Raw genomic sequence first — 17,183 nt, forward strand, 5'->3', positions numbered from 1 at the left:
CTTTTCTTTTGCTTGTTTTTCTGTTTGGCTATGATTTATGTTAATTAAACCATCTCTTACCTTCACGTTTTTGTCCGGAGTGTTCGTGTTGCACTGGAGGAACGATCCCGCACAAATATGCGACCCCCACGTGACAGAAGGAGAACAGCATACAGTTCTTCCGCCACGAACTTCGAGAAGCTGGACTTAGGTATGTGGTTAGATTTGGAGGCAATGGAGGCGGAGACTCTCCGCTATTCCCCCTTGGAGCGCCAGGACCTGATGTGGGGTCCTAATGGAAAGTTGATCCCACTCAACTCCGTATGGCCCGAGGACATTGTCGCGCCACCGCAGTACCGGACGCGCCGGCAAAGGCGGAAGCCGTCCAGAAGGGCTTCGCCTCGCCGTCAGATCGCGTCACTCCCGCAAGCTCCTCCCCCGGACCGAAGCAAGTGGCAGCCAGACCAGTATTCCTCGCTGCCAAAATTAGGTAATCCGATTCATGATTTTGCCAAGCAGTTCATGGATTGGGCTTCCAGTCAGCTGCAGGAGACCGGGGCTGATGACGTCACGCCGCCGCCTGCTGATGACGTCATAGGCCAAGAATTTTTTTTTCCTAATTCTGTTTCGCTCTCGAAAATTCAAGCCCCGCCCAAGTCACGGACATTTTCTTTTTGTTCACCCACACAAAATCAGGTGGGGAATACAAAAAGACAATTTGGACAATTTAAAGGGGAGGCTTCTACCCCCTCCTGACCTCCCGCCACCCACCCTTAAAGACTGTTCCAGACCAGGAGCGCGTCTGGTAGCCGCCCCTTGAGGGGGGGGCTGGGGCCGGAGACTGTGCTGGTGGGGTGCCTCAGCTGCGCCCAACCAGGCAGCAAACTCCATCCCGGCCGCCACCACCAGTCTTTCGGCCTGCCAAGCCGCAACCTCCAGCCCGTCCTCCACCACCAGTCCTTCGGCATGCTAAGCCGCTACCGCCGGCTAGACCACCTCCGCCATGCTCATGGCTAACCTCTGCCCGGGTGGGCCTGCAGACGCCACCATCATCTCCGGTGGGCCTGCAGACGCTACCATCTCTGACACCTGTACCTGCTCCTTGGCTGGCACCTGCGCCTGCTCCTCGGCTGGCACCTGCGCCTGCTCCTCGCCAGGCACCTGCGCCTGCTCCTCGCCAGGCACCTGCGCCTGCTCCTCGCCAGGCACCGGTACCTGCTCCACGCCAGACACCGGTACCTGCTCCACGCCAGACACCGGTACCTGCTCCACGCCAGACAGCGGGACCTGCTCCTGCAACCACGCCTGACTCGCCGCCTGAACCTGCTACCACGCCTGACTCGCCGCCTGAACCGGCTACCACGCCTGACTCGCCGCCTGAACCGGCTACCACGCCTGACTCGCCGCCTGAACCGGCTACCACGCCTGACTCGCCGCCTGAACCGGCTACCACACCTGACTCACCGCCTGAACCTGCTACCACGCCTGACTCTCCGCCAGAACCTGCTATCACGCCTGACTCGCCGCCTGAACCTGCTTCCACGCCTGACTCGCCGCCTGAACCTGCTTCCACGCCTGTCTCGCCGCCTGTACCTGCTACCACGCCTGCCTCGCCGCCTGTACCTGCTACCACGCCTGCCTTGTCCACTGCGTCCAAGCCTGCCATGACGGCGCCGACGCGCCCACCTCCCCGTCGACCACGGATGTGGCCGCTCCGTGGTCGTCCGCCTCGCCAAGTGCGCCCACCTCCCCGTCGGCCACGAATGTGGCCATTCCCTGGTCGCCCTCCTCGCCGGCTGCAGCGGCGTTCCACTCGCCGCCGCCACTTGACTTTGCCTCGGTGGATTCGGGGACACTTGGTTTGGCGACCCACCTCCAAGTCCTCCCTCCGCCCGCCCGTGACTTTTGACCCTGCTTGTTTTTTTTGTTGTTTTTTTTTGGACATCTTGTATCTGTCCTTGAGGAGGGGGTACTGTCATGATCCGTGGGCCGGATCATGTTTTTGTGTTTTCTGTTAGTTTTGGACTCCTTTTGTTATTGCTTGTGCACCTGTGAGTTTGTTTCGACACCATGGTTACTTATTATTTTCACCTGCCACTTGTGTTCCCGACGCGCACCTGTTTGCCATCACTGACACTATTTAAACCTGCCTTTTTGTTCACTCGTCCTGTTCTCCTTGTTTGCGGTAAGCATCAGTCACATTTTTTGTATTTCATGTTCCCGACTCTTGTGCTAAGTGTTAGCCTTAGCTTCCCGTGCGTTCGGTACGCTTTTCTTTTGCTTGTTTTTCTGTTTGGCTATGATTTATGTTAATTAAACCATCTCTTACCTTCACGTTTTTGTCCGGAGTGTTCGTGTTGCACTGGAGGAACGATCCCGCACAAATATGCGACCCCCACGTGACAGTTTTGTTCTTTATTATTTGTTTCAAGTTGCGTTGTATGGCTTGACTGAAAGTGGACGGCTTCAGTCGGTACGTTTTCCAGCGTCGATAAATCGCCATGTGCATGCTTCAAGAGCATTCACACTTTTTGTCGCTTTTAGCGTTTGTACCACAGCAGAAGGAAAAGAAGGGTGTCAATTATCTTGTCCTCTTTAAAAGGTTAACTGCACTTTTTTATTTTATTTTGCCTATCGTTCACAATTACTATGAGGGACAAGAACACACGTCTTTTTTTTTTTTTAGGATTTTAAAAATGATAAAAAGATGCGACTAATGGGAGTCACCATTGTAGCATTCAAAGCCCTCTAAAACAACTTCCAAACCCTCCATTAACGTTTTGTATACACACTGCAAGTCTATATATAATGTAGTAACAGACACATTCATAACAATATGTAAAATGTACAATATTTACCGTATTTTGATCATTTTAATCTTTTCTTTTTCTTTCCGTGCATTGAATTCTGTTTCCATAGCAGCGCACGTCTGACTTCTGGCAGCAAATGTGTGTTCCTACTTCCAGAATCAAACACGCGTGTGTTCTAATCAAGGCAGACTTGGTAACAGACAACTACTTTTGGACAAATGAGGATTCACAATCTTATATTTTAAAGCTAAATATACTAAGGATGAACTACTGCTTGTATATATATATATATATATATATATATATATATATATATATATATATATATATATATATATATATATATATATATATATATATATATATATATATCACACACTATTCTCCCCTCTCCCCTCAGGCAGGAGACTACGCTCCATCCAGACCCACACCTCCCGCCACCTGAACAGTTTTTTCCCCTCGGCCATCAGGTAAATGAACAATAACTCCTAACAGCAGCTCCTTGAATTCCTTGAATTCCTTCTAAGTCTATCTGATAGCTCAGTCACAGCTCTTTTTACTACCAAATATGTGTTATATGTGTTTTATGTCGCACGTTTGCACCAAGAAAAACTCCTAGTTTGTGAACCCGTTCTCAAACAATGGCAATAAAACTATTCTGATTCTGATTCTGATAAGCGAGTACAAAGAAGAAGGGGAGTCGTTGGAGCAGACGGAAGTCAAGAAACTGAGGTGAAAGCGACAAAGCTTTAGATATGGAACTTGGAGCTAAGCTATTTCGACATAAATGGATTGCTTACCAAAATCAACAGGAAACGTCCCCGCTCAGCTGGACCAGACGAACAAATGTCCATCAAGTGAGTCACTTTATATCGACCATGATACACACAGCACACCTTGCTGTGGAAACCCTGTTTCCATATGAGTTGGGAAATTGTGTTAGATGTAAATATAAACGGAATACAATGATTTGCAAATCCTTTTCAACCCATATTCAATTGAATGCACTACAAAGACAAGATATTTGATGTTCAAACTCATAAACTTTTTTTTTTTTTGCAAATAATAATTAACTTAGAATTTCATGGCTGCAACACGTGCCAAAGTAGTTGGGAAAGGGCATGTTCACCACTGTGTTACATAGCCTTTCCTTTTAACAACACTCAGTAAACGTTTGGGAACTGAGGAGACACATTTTTTAAGCTTCTCAGGTGGAATTATTTCCCATTCTTGCTTGATGTACAGCTTAAGTTGTTCAACAGTCCGGGGGTCTCCGTTGTGGTATTTTAGGCTTCATAATGCGCCACACATTTTCAATGGGAGACAGGTCTGGACTACAGGCAGGCCAGTCTAGTACCCGCACTCTTTTACTATGAAGCCACGTTGATGTAACACGTGGCTTAGCATTGTCTTGCTGAAATAAGCAGGGGCGTCCATGGTAACGTTGCTTGGATGGCAACATATGTTGCTCCAAAACCTGTATGTAACTTTCAGCATTAATGGCGCCTTCACAGATGTGTAAGTTACCCATGTCTTGGGCACTAATACACCCCCATACCATCACAGATGCTGGCTTTTCAACTTTGCGCCTCCAGATGGTTCTTTTCCTCTTTGGTCCGGAGGACACGACATCCACAGTTTCCAAAAACAATTTGAAATGTGGACTCGTCAGACCACAGAACACTTTTCCACCTTGTATCAGTCCATCTTAGATAAGCTCAGGCCCAGCGAAGCCGACAGCGTCTCTGGGTGTTGTTGATAAACGGTTTTCGCCTTGCATAGGAGAGTTTTAACTTGCACTTACACATGTAGCGACCAACTGTAGTTACTGACAGTGGGTTTCTGAAGTGTTCCTGAGCCCATGTGGTGATATCCTTTACACACTGATGTCGCTTGTTGATGCAGTACAGCCTGAGGGATCGAAGGTCACGGGCTTAGCTGCTTACGTGCAGTGATTTCTCCAAATTCTCTGAACCCTTTGATGATATTACGGACCGTAGATGGTGAAATCCCTAAATTCCTTGCAATAGCTGGTTGAGAAAGATTTTTCTTAAACTGTTCAACAATTTTCTCACGCATTTGTTGACAAAGTGGTGACCCTCGTCCCATCCTTGTTTGTGAATGACTGAGCATTTCATGTAATCTACTTTTATACCCAATCATGGCACCCACCTGTTCCCAATTTGCCTGTTCACCTGTGGGATGTTCCAAAGAAGTGTTTGACGAGCATTCCTCAACTTTCTCAGTATTTATTGCCACCTTTCCCAACTTCTTTGTCACGTGTTGTTGGCATCAAATTTTAAAGTTAATGATTATTTGCAAAAAAAAAAATGTTTATCAGTTTGAACATCAAATATGTTGTCTTTGTAGCATATTCAACTGAATATGGGTTATAAATGATTTGCAAATCATTGTATTCCGTTTATATTTACATCTAACACAATTTCCCAACTCATATGGAAACGGGGTTTGTACACTACATACGCTCTCTGGCTAAGTCAGCTGTGTACAAACAAAACATGAAATGTGGGCTAATATTTTACAGATACTGTAAAAAGATTGTTCATGTTTTTCAGTCAGTACAGGTTATTGTCCTATCGCAGTGTTGTGCATTACAAACTCAAATGTGTTTCGTGTTGACGTAGCATGCCGACGTGTTACTACGCTAGAAAAAGAGTACCTCAGTGTTCGCTCTTACAATAACAAGGTCGCTACAGCTTGGTTATTATACAGGTTACGGAACGTAAATTAAGTATTGTTGACGGTTTTTGAATGCATTTTTTAAGTGATTTAGAGGTAGAATTTATTTTTTTATTTTTTATTTAGCTGCATCGCTAACCACCTACAATGAACCGATTTTTACATGCTCTAAAGCACACAAAAAAATAAAAATGTTGTCTTCTTGTTTTTCATAATGATTAATGTGAACGATAGCCTAAATATCAAAAAAGTGTCTTGGACTCTTTGTGCAGCGATGCTGGCCCGCTAGCATCACACAGTGCAACTAGATTGCATGTAGCAGCTAACATTGACAAAATTATCACAAAACCAAATTCCACCGCACCAAGGTGGGAATGTTTCAGTTCAAACCTTTGGAACAAGATGAGCCTATCAACATCGAGGGGTCATTTTGCCGAATGTGCGCAACTACAACAAACCTGCATGCCCACTTGGAACACAACCACTTGACAGTCCACACTCACTTTGCACTCACTTCGAGTTTAGTGAACAAGGTCATTGTAAAAAAAACATTACAAAATGGTGTGCGCTCACAGAAAGTGTGGGTGAATACTTTGCCAAAGACATGCTGGCATTTAATACTGTTATAAAACTAGCATTTCCAAAAAATGATGTCTTGTTATGTTGGTGTTCCTCATCCGCAATCTGCCACACTTAATTCTGCCAAACTTCATTTTGTTTTGCATATGAGCTGTTATTACATCTGTTTAAACTGTAGTGTTTATATTGTTACTTTGCATATTTGTTTAGGTTTAGGTCCAAACTTGAATGTCAGTTAAATAATGTACAACTCGACCTTCATGTATTGTTATGGTTGTGTATATTTGAGTCCCCCCAAACCCGTCCTTAGGATAGCATTTTTTTTTTTGGTTGTAATTTTTATTCAAGTCCAACATTTTTCTAGGAAAGTATATTTTATTGAAATTATTTGTTTGTTTTATTTTAACATTTACAATGTTAAAATACACAAGAAATACAAGTATATTGCATTTGAAAGGATTATACATGCATTATTATTGTGTATTATTGTCATTAAATCGATGAGTAATTTGGTCTCATTAAAATAATGGCAATAATATCATTTATCGGCAATAATTGGTAGGTCAATATATCGTCAAGCAAAATATCGTCAGGCCTAAGTGTTTGTACTGTAAAATGTGGTTCTATAAGGAAGACACAAGTATTTTATGTTTACTTAGATAGCAAAGGTCTATGGTTGGGATAAGACTAAAACTTAAAGTGTGAAAAGACATTTTGAGATACTTGATCCAAGCTGTCAGCCAGAGACTCCTAAGCATCCCCCTGACACCACTTTGAAAATGTGTTGAGGCAATTTAACACTACCTGAAGAGAGAATTGATCGCTCCAACACTTTCAGCAGATGGATCACTAGTTATTTGCAGGCGCATGGTAAGCAGCCATTATCTTCCTTTCCAAAGTGTCACTAGAGTATCACGCTGTGTGGTTACTTCTTCACTCCTTGGTGTTTCTTTGACCTCTCTAAAGAAGGTTGTCCAAAAAAGAAGATTGCACAAAGACTCAAACGTCTTAGCAGTTTGGTGTAAAATGCCTCATTGAACCAAACACTTGAGGAGTGTAAAGAAGTGGGAATACAAGCAAATCTCTGTTATACATTGGCATCTGTTACCTGGTTATGGTTATTGGTTGTTTAGCATCAGACATGCTTAACCTATAAAAATAGTAAGAAGAAGCAGAACATTTTTGATTCTACCCTTTCTCTATGTCGATTATTACTGATAATTCACTTATGAGTTAAAATTTTTGTATTTACTAGAGAAATAAAATAAATTGTGTAGCAATAGAGCGTAGCTTATTCCACTGAGGGCTGCACAGTGAAAAATCTATGTTGTTACTAGGGGTGTGGGAAAAAATCGATTTGAATTCGAATCGCGATTCTCACGTTGTGCGATTCAGAATCGATTCTCATTATTTTAAATCGATTTTTTTTTTTTTTTTTAAATAATAAAAAAAAAATATGTTTTTATTAATCAATCCAACAAAACATCCATCCATCCATCCATTTTCTACCGCTTATTCCCTTCGGGGTCACGGGGGGCCCCGGAGCCTATCTCAGCTACAATCGGGCGGAAGGCGGGGTACACCCTGGACAAGTCGCCACAGCAATACCATAACAATGCAATCAAATTCCAAAACCAAACCCGAACCAGCAACACTCAGAACTGCAATAAACAGAGCAATTGAGAGGAGACACAAACACGACACAGAACAAACCAAAAGTAGTGAAACAAAAATGAATATTATCAACAACAGTATAAATATTAGATACAATTTCAACATAGCAGTGATTAAAAATCCCTCATTGACATTATCATTAGACATTTATAAAAAAAATTAAAAAATAACAATAGTGTCACAGTGGCTTGCACTTACATCGCATCTCATAAGCTTGACAACACACTGTGTCCAATATTTTCACAAAGATAAAATAAGTCATATTTTTGGTTCATTTAATAGTTAAAACAAATTTACATTATTGCAATCAGTTGATAAAACATTGTCCTTTACAATTATAAAAGCTTTTTTGCAAAAATCTACTACTCTGCTTGCATGTCAGCAGACTGGGGTAGATCCTGCTGAAATCCTATGTATTGAATGAATAGAGAATCGTTTTGAAACGGGAAAAAATCTTTTTTGAATCGAGAATCGTGTTGAATTTGAAAAAAAATCTATTTTGAATCGAATCGTGACCCCAAGAATCGATATTGAATCGAATCCTGGGACACCCAAAGATTCACAGCCCTAGTTGTTACAAATGTTTTTAAATTTGAAAAAACGATAAATAAATCTTATACATATTTGAAGACAAAGCTTATTTTATTAGTGGCTATTTCTTATAAACAAATTTAATATTTTCTCTTTACATTGTGCTTTTTGTTGCGGAATTTTCCCATTTTTTGTGGGATTTCTTTGTTTTTTATGTTTATTTTATTTCCACAATGTGCCACAGACCACCAAAAAACTAACTGCGGGACAGAAAGGGGCCCCGGCCAACACTTTAAGTTGAAGAAACAAAGAAGGGGGATTGAAAAAAATAAAACAATGGAAAACTGTAAATAAACTATAAAGCCTGTGAAGTGATAAAAAAAAGGAAATAATGAAATGTTTAAAAAAAAATACAAATACAAATACAAATTATCACACACATGTTAAGTTTAAAATAATAGTTTGAATTGAAAACTCAATATGTTAACATAAGTAGAGAGATTAAAATGTATTAATAAATACTTCAATACTGGAGCAACCATTAGACCAGTGGTTCTTAACCTGGGTTCGACCGAACCCTAGTAGTCGGGCTCAGGGGTTCGGCGGAGGTCAAAACACACCCGACTCATCGTGTAAATAAAAACTTCTCCCTATCGGTGTATTACGGATACGGCAACAGCAGAAGTCACACGGATTTGCAAGTGTGTAATTTGTTGTGAGTTTATGCACTGTGTTGCTTTTGTTGTTTGAACAAGGTGATGTTCATGCACGGTTCATTTTGTGCACCAGTAAAAAAAACATGGTAACACTTTAGTATGGGGAACATATTCACCATTAATTAGTTGCTTATTAACATGCAAATTAGTAACATATTGGCTCTTAACTAGTCATTATTAAGTACTTATTAATGCCTTATTCGGCATGGCTTTATTATAACCCTAACCCTCTAACCCTGGCCCTAACCCTAACCAAATAACTCTAAATTAAGTCTTTATTACTTAGAATATGTTCCCCTAGTGCAGGGGTCGGCAACCCGCGGCTCCGGAGCCGCATGCGGCTCCTTGACCACTCTGATGCGGCTCAGCTACATACATGCCGACCCCCCCGATTTTCCCAGGAGACTTATGGATCTCAGTGTCTCTCATAGATTACTCCCAGGGAAAAAATTATCCTATTTACACTCTAATTACTACATTAAGGGGGTGCCCTAAATGCACTGCAGTAATTGTCTTCTATAGCATTTACATACAGCGTGCCAGTCCAGCCACATGTTGCATGTTGTTATTACTTGCCCACACAGGAGACAGCAAAGCATACTTACTCATCAGCCACACAGCTTACACTGACGGTAGCCGTATCAAACAACTTTAACATTGTTACGTTACAAATATGCGCCACACTGTGAACCCACACCAAAAAAGAATGAAAAACACATTTCTGGAGAACATCCCACCGTAACACAACATAAACACAACACAACCATTACCCAGAATCCCATGCAGCCCTAACTCTTCCGGTCTACATTATACACCCCCGCTACCACCAAATCCCCCCACACATCAACCCCCCCCCCCCCCCCCCCCCCCCTCTCCGTGCGTTGGTTGAGCGGAAGAGTTAGGGCTGCATGGGATTCTGGGTATTGGTACCGTCAGTGTAAGATGTGTGGCTGCTGAGTTAGTACGCCTTGCTGTCACTTATGTGAGCAAGCTGAAATTGCATTCTACATGTGGTCGAGCAGGTACACTGTTAGGGCAGACTGTAGAGGGCGCCAAATGCAGTGTCATCACGCTCTAATATTCGGGAGTCTCCCGGGAAAAATGAGAGGGTTGGCAAGTATGACGCTATCAAGCGCCATTCATTCAAAACTCGCGGGTTGCACTAACATCAAATTTCCGGCAAGTATGACGCTATCAAGCGCCATTCATTCAAAACTCGCGGGCTGCACTGACATCAAATTTCCACATTAAAGTGCGTGCCGGTGCGTGTGTCGGAGACCCCTGGTTAACATAGCACAAAGCATGTAAGCTTTGTATGCGGTGTTTTTCATTTTAAATTTTAAAAAAAATTTTTGTGGCTCCCATTACTTTCTTTAATTTGTGAAACTTGCCAAAATAGCTCTTTGAGTGGTAAAGGTTGCCGACCCCTGCCCTAGTGTCCAAAAACTCTAAATTAAGTCTTTGTTACTTAGAATATGTTCCCCATATGTTACCAAAAACATATAACTTTGTCTTGAATTTGAAGAAAAAGAAAAAAAAACATTTTATTTTTCACTAAAGAAGGGTTCGGTGAATGCGCATATGAAACTGGTGGGGTTCGGTACCTCCAACAAGGTTAAGAACCACTGCATTAGACAGACAGACAAAATAAATTAGGCACGATAATGACCAATGAATGAAATACACTGGTTAATATTGTTGAAATTAGCATGCACGCTTCTGCTGTTAAAATGAATAATTAAATAATTTGTTACATTTAATGTTGTTGATGTATTGTTTTCTGTGTGTAGTAGTAAAAGCAAGTCATTGGTAAACAAAAATTGGAAATGTGTGCCCCGATCTATCTGTCATTATATTTAATGACGGCGCCTGTAATGAGTGCACTTATTAATTAAAGGTGAAAGCAAGTACATTATTTGCTGTACATAACGTTTGTTTTACGATGAAAATGTGGTTGTGTTACCTAACGTTAGCTGAAGTTGTAAAGCTAGCGTTAGCGGTGTACGTGCGTTAGCTAACAGGTACAGTGGCACTACTAGCTTCTCCCGCGTCAGGCTTAATATCTGACGATATTATAGTCAATACCTCTATTTTGTCGACATTCCTGGCGCAGCCGACCACCCGCATGCCTTGTTGGACCAGCGCCCGGGCCACAGCCGCTCCAATGCCCACCGAGGCTCCGGTCACCAGGGCCACTCTGCCTTTCCACCGCTCCATCGCCAGCAACGCAGAGTCTTCCCCGGCGCACTTAAGTACACTTAAGCCGTGGATTCTTCAACTTCGGTCGGCTTGGTTCCGGTAGGCGTGAACCGGTGACAGCAACGAGTCACACTGTCCTCGATGTGCAGGACGCTTCGATGTTTAGTGCGCAGCATCCGATGGTGCGTAAAGCAGATCCACGCGTCCGTCTGGATGACACAAGTCCTGGCGGTGTTAAATGTTTGTTTCACGACGCCGCCCACTTGCTTTTTCACATCTCCTTGTGCTCATAGTGCTGTTGACGTCTGCCGCTTACTGGTAGACAACAAACACTGCAATTGATTTTCTTTTTCCAGCACCCCCCCCCCTCGCGACCCTGAGAGGGACAAGCGGTAGAAAAACGGATGGATGGATGGCATCTAGTCAGAGGTGTGTAGAGTAGCCAGAAATTGTACTCAAGTAAGAGTACTGTTACTTTAGAGCAGGGGTCCCCAAACTACGGCCCGCGGGCCGGATCCGCCCCCCCCCCCCCGCATCCAAAATCCGGCCCACGGGAAGTACCAAGTTAAATTTTTATTTTTTTATTTATTTAAAAAAAAAAATTTTTTTTTAATCTTTCATTTCTAATCCATTTTCTACCGCTTGTTACTCTCGGTGTCTCCTAGTCGCTCAGGCAAATCATATTGTCTAAAAATTAATTTTCCCATCGATAACGTGACAATGTTAAATGTTGATGAACATCAATGTTAATTGATGTTTAATGACAAAACGGATTAACTCGCTGGAATATAAAGACAATGTATGTATATATACATATATATATATATATATATATATATATATATATATATATATATATATATATATATATATATATATATATATATATATATATATATATATATATATATATATATATGTACAGCACGGCCCCCGGCCAAATTTTTTTAACCCAATGCGGCCCCCGAGTTAAAAAGTTTGGGGACCCCTGCTTTAGAGATTTATTACTCAAGTAAAAGTAAGGAGTAGTCACCCAAATATTTACTTGAGTAAAAAGTTAAAAAGTATGTTGTGAAAAAACTACTCAAGTACTGAGTAACTGATGAGTAACCTGTTCGTTTAATGATGACGGCGACAAATAATGCACAAAAACATAAAAATAGCAATGAGCAAATTCAGAGCCAGGAATATCTCTTAAGCAACTAAAACAATAATATATATTAAATAATAATACATTAAAATAACAAAATTAAGGCAAATTGAGCCACAATAACTTAACAGCACCATAGGCTCAGTGGGCATTCATTGTTTGATTGATTGAAACTTGTATTAGTAGATTGCACAGTACAGTACATATTCCGTACAATTGACCACTAAATGGTAACACCCCAATACATTTTTCAACGTTAATCAATTACTTAATAAATGACCAAGTCGAGGTGATCTACCTCATATATACATATACATACACACACACATCATATATATATACACATACATTAATATACACAGTATATAATTTATATTTATTTATTTTGCCGTTTTTGTTCACATGTTGAAGTGTTTTTATAAATATACATGCATGTTTAACATATAGATTCCTTTCTTTCATGAAGACAAGAATATAAGTTGGTGTATTACCTGATTCTGATGACTTGCATTGATTGGAATCAGACAGTAGTGCTGATAACGTCCACGTTTTCAAATGGAGGAAAAAAAAGTTCCTCCTTTCTGTCTAATACCACATGAAAGTGGTTGGTTTTTGGCATCTTATTTGTCCAGCTTCCATATTCGTTTTTATACACTTCACAAGAAATACATTGGCGGCAAACTCCGTAGCTTGCTAGCTTGTTTGCGCTGGCTTTCGGAGACTCTTATTTTGTTAGCGCAGGCGCAATGGAGCGGCACTTTTATTGTGAAGACAGGGACTGTGCGGTCAGTCTTTAGGCTTTTGACGGGAGGTACGGTTGAAATTAAAAAAATGTCTTTTTTCCTTTACACTTTTGATTGATTGAAACTTTTATTAGTAGATTGCTCAGTACAGTACATATTCCGTACAATTGACCAATAAAAGGTAACACCCCAATAAGTTTTTCAACTTGTTTAAGTCGGGGTCCACGTGTGACGGTCATGTGACCGCCTGGCTCTGTTTGATTGGTCCAACGTCACCAGTGACTGCATGTGATTGGTGAAACGCAGGCATGCATAGATCCTACTTTGAAGGTCTGTCTGACAAACCAAAACAAACAAAGCGTGCATTAACAGATCGATAAAAATCAATAGCGAGTAGCGAGCTGAATGTAGATAAATGGAGCGGAGTGAAAGTAGCGTTTCTTCTCTATAAATATACTCAAGTAAAAGTAAAAGTATGTTGCATTAAAACTACTCTTAGGAGTACAATTTATTCCAAGAGTTACTCAAGTAGATGTAAGGGAGTAAATGTAGCGCGTTACTACCCACCTCTGCATCTAGTACACAGGTAGTCTCAAACTCAAGGCCCGTGGGCCGGATCTGACCCACCACGTCATTTTATATGCGTCAATAAAGTACTTTATCTTTTCTTACTAAATGTATTCATCCTTTCTGTTTTGACAGAAAAAGTGTAATGTACTGCAGGGAATTGCATGTATTCTATTCAATAGTATTTAATAATGTAACAAATATTATTTTTTTTATTTTTTCCTAAAAAATACAACTCAAATATCTGCTTGACTTGTGAATGAATCTGTTATAATAATTTTGTTCATGTTAATAATAATTTTGGTTAGAATTGTATGAATTTAGGTTGGGAAGTAATTCTAATCTGTAATAATAATAAAAAAAATATTAGATCTGTTTTTCCTAATAATGAAACAAATATATCATACATTACAAACTTGTTGTCGCGATGAGGGGGTTCGCATTTTACTGCGGGGTCGTTCTTCCAGGATGCAGACGGACAACTCTGGACAAGGCGTGCAGGTAGGAACATGATTTATTCCTCAAAAATCAAACACGGACCAAAAACAGACCACAAGCAAAAGGAAAGCGTGCCGATCGCACGGGAAGCTAAGGTGAGACTTAGCGCAGGAATCAAGAAACATAGGAGTCAAGGAATTTACCCAACGTAACTGTTGCATGTAGCAAATGATGAAGCCAGAATGAGGGTGGCGAGCAAGGTGAATAAATAGCTCTCTGATTAGTGGTTGACAGCAGCTCAGTGTGCTGACCACTAACCAGAGGCAGGTGAACCCAATTAATCCCCATGGAAACTAAAACAAACCCAGAGGTGCACAAACAGGAACTAAGGGAGTCCAAAACTAACAGAACATAACAAAACATGATCTGGGCCACGGATCATGACACTTGTTTTCCATCCATCCATTTTCTACCGCTTGTCCCTTTCAGGGTCACGGTGGGTGCTGGAGCCTATCTCAGCTGCATTCGGGCGGAAGGCGGGGTACACCCTGGACAAGTCGCCACCTCATCACAGGGCCAACACAGATAGACAGACAACATTCACACTCACATTCACACACTAGGGCCAATTTAGTGTTGCCGATCAACCGACCCCCAGGTGCATGTCTTTGGAGGTGGGAGGAAACCGGAGTACTTGGAGGGAACCCACGCAGTCACGGGGAGAACATGCAAACTCCACACAGAAAGATCCCGAGCCCAGGATTGAACCCAGGACCTTCTTATTGTTTTGACAGGAAAACATTGTTAATAAATGTACTGCAGACAATTGTATATATTTTATTCAATAGTATTTAATAATGTAACAAATATAATATATATTTTTTAATTCTAAAAAATACAACTTAAATATCGGCTTGACTTATGTATGAATCTGTAATAATAATGTTGAATGTTAGAATTGTATGAATTTAGGTTGGAAAGTATTTCTAATCTGTAATAATTTAAAAAACAAAACTATCAGTTTTGTTTTTCCTAATAATGAAACAACTATATTATACATTACAAACTTTTTTTGTTAAAACAAAAATAAAAATCTTATGATTTCAAATCAAGTTATCCATAAAATTGTACGATGTGAAAATGACAATAGATTTTGCAGTAAAACAAAAAAAGCTTGCTGCTCAGTCGCCACGATTTAAAAACATTTAATTTAATAAATTAAATAATGAAAAAAAAACAGTGTTATTGTTTTTTTCCTATTTACAGTAATACACCGTAAAACAGCAACCATAGATTTAACGGTAAAAAACTGTCCGCTTTGTCGTCAGAATTTTACCGTAAAAATAACAGTGGTACCGTTTTTCCGTTTACAGTAATATGTTGTAAAAAAAAAACTACATAAAGTCTACGATAAAATATAATCACTGGGCTGCCAGTCTGCACAGTATGTGAAAAAAAATAATGATGCATTATATTAATGCATTTGCATTAATATGAAGTGAATCCTTATGCTTTTATATTATTTGATTACTCACTGTTACAAGCAGCTCTCTGAGCCGAGGGCCGCCGTAACTGCAATGTCGCTCTCAGTGGAAAATGAGTTTGACACCTCTGATTTAGCGTATTGAGCACATAAGTGAACACTCTTTTGACAAGTCAGTGTATTTATTATGTTTGTTATGCCTTGACATTATCAATTGTAACACGCATTAGTGGGGGAACTGCACTTTTTTGGGGGAATTTTGCCTATCGTTTACTATCATTATGAGAGACAAGAAGAGAAAAGGTTGTTTTTTTTTCGCTTGCTACTAGCATATAAAAATCGTCTCATTCTCTGTGGTTAGCAATGCAGCTAATGGAAGCAATCAATTCTACCTCTAAATCACTTTAAAAATGCATTTAAAAACCGTCAACAATACTTCATTTACGTTCCGTAACCTATATAATAACCAAGCTGTAGCAACATTGTTATTGTAAGAGCGAACACTGAGGAACTATTTTTCTAGCGTAGTAACACATCGTCATGCTTTGGTATTAGCCATAAAAGCTAACTACGGCAAGACAAAAGCTAGCTTCTACAACAACACAAAACCTGTTTGGGTTTGTAATGCACAACACTGCGATAGGACACCAATCTGTACTGACTGAAAAACATGAACAATCATATTACAGTATCTGTAAAATATTATCCCACATTTCATGTTTTGTATGTACACAGCTGAGTTAGCCAGACAGCGTATGCACTGTAGTTGTAACAACACGCATGGAGTGCTGCGTGTATCATGATCAATATTAAAGTGACTCGCTGGATGGACAGTTGTGCGTCTGGTCCAGCTGGCCGCGGACATTTCCTGTTGATTTTGGTAAGCAATCCATTTATGTTGAAATAGCTTGGCTCCAAGTTCCACATTTATAGTGTCAAAATAGCTTTCATCTTCCGTCTGCTCCAACGTCTTCACTCTTCCTTCCTGCTTGCTTCTATAAGCATCAGTATATTTAGTGCCAAAAGTATAAGGTTGTAAATCCTCATTTGTCAAAAAATAGTCGTCTTCGTTGTCTGTTACCAAGTCTGCCATGATTAGAAAAAACATTCATGTTTGATTCAGGAAGTAGGAACACACATTTGTTGTCAGAAGTCAGACGTGCGCTGCTACGGAAACAGAAATCCATGCGCAGAAAAAATCAGACCCAGAAATGATAAAAATGATCAAAATATGGTAAATATTGTACAGATTAAATATTGTTATGATCGTGTCTGTCTACATTATATATAGACTTGCAGTGTGTATATAAAACGTTGATGGAGGGTTTTGAAGTTGTTTTAGAGGACTTTGAAGGCTACAATGGTGACTGCCATTAGCCGCATTTGGCAAGCATTTTTTTTATCATCTTTAAAATATATATTTTTTTAAAGACGTGTGTTCTTGTCTCTTATAATAATTGTGAACGATAGGCAAAATTCCCCCAAAAAGTGTAGTTCCCCTTTAATACGCGACCAGTCTTCCTCTCAGGGAATAAAACACACTGGTTCTTTTGGATGACATATATGTTGAGTAAAAAGGACCACAGAGACAGAATAGTACTTGCCCAAGTTTTA

At 40.6% G+C, this 17,183-nt stretch overlaps 1 protein-coding gene across 1 annotated transcript in view; it reads right to left on the reverse strand.

Moving 5' to 3' along the window:
* The window catches only part of dhrs11a (dehydrogenase/reductase 11a), a 91,722-nt gene extending 80,280 nt beyond the window's left edge, over positions 1-11,442 (reverse strand). Inside the window, exon 1 of the mRNA XM_062048235.1 lies at positions 11,075-11,442. Coding sequence (XP_061904219.1) covers positions 11,075-11,206 — 132 coding nt within the window. The 5' untranslated portion in view covers positions 11,207-11,442. The remainder of the gene's footprint in view (positions 1-11,074) is intronic.
* Positions 11,443-17,183: the final 5,741 nt, after the last annotated feature.

The sequence above is a fragment of the Entelurus aequoreus genome, linkage group LG05, assembly GCF_033978785.1.
Source record: "Entelurus aequoreus isolate RoL-2023_Sb linkage group LG05, RoL_Eaeq_v1.1, whole genome shotgun sequence".
NCBI lineage: Eukaryota > Metazoa > Chordata > Actinopteri > Syngnathiformes > Syngnathidae > Entelurus > Entelurus aequoreus.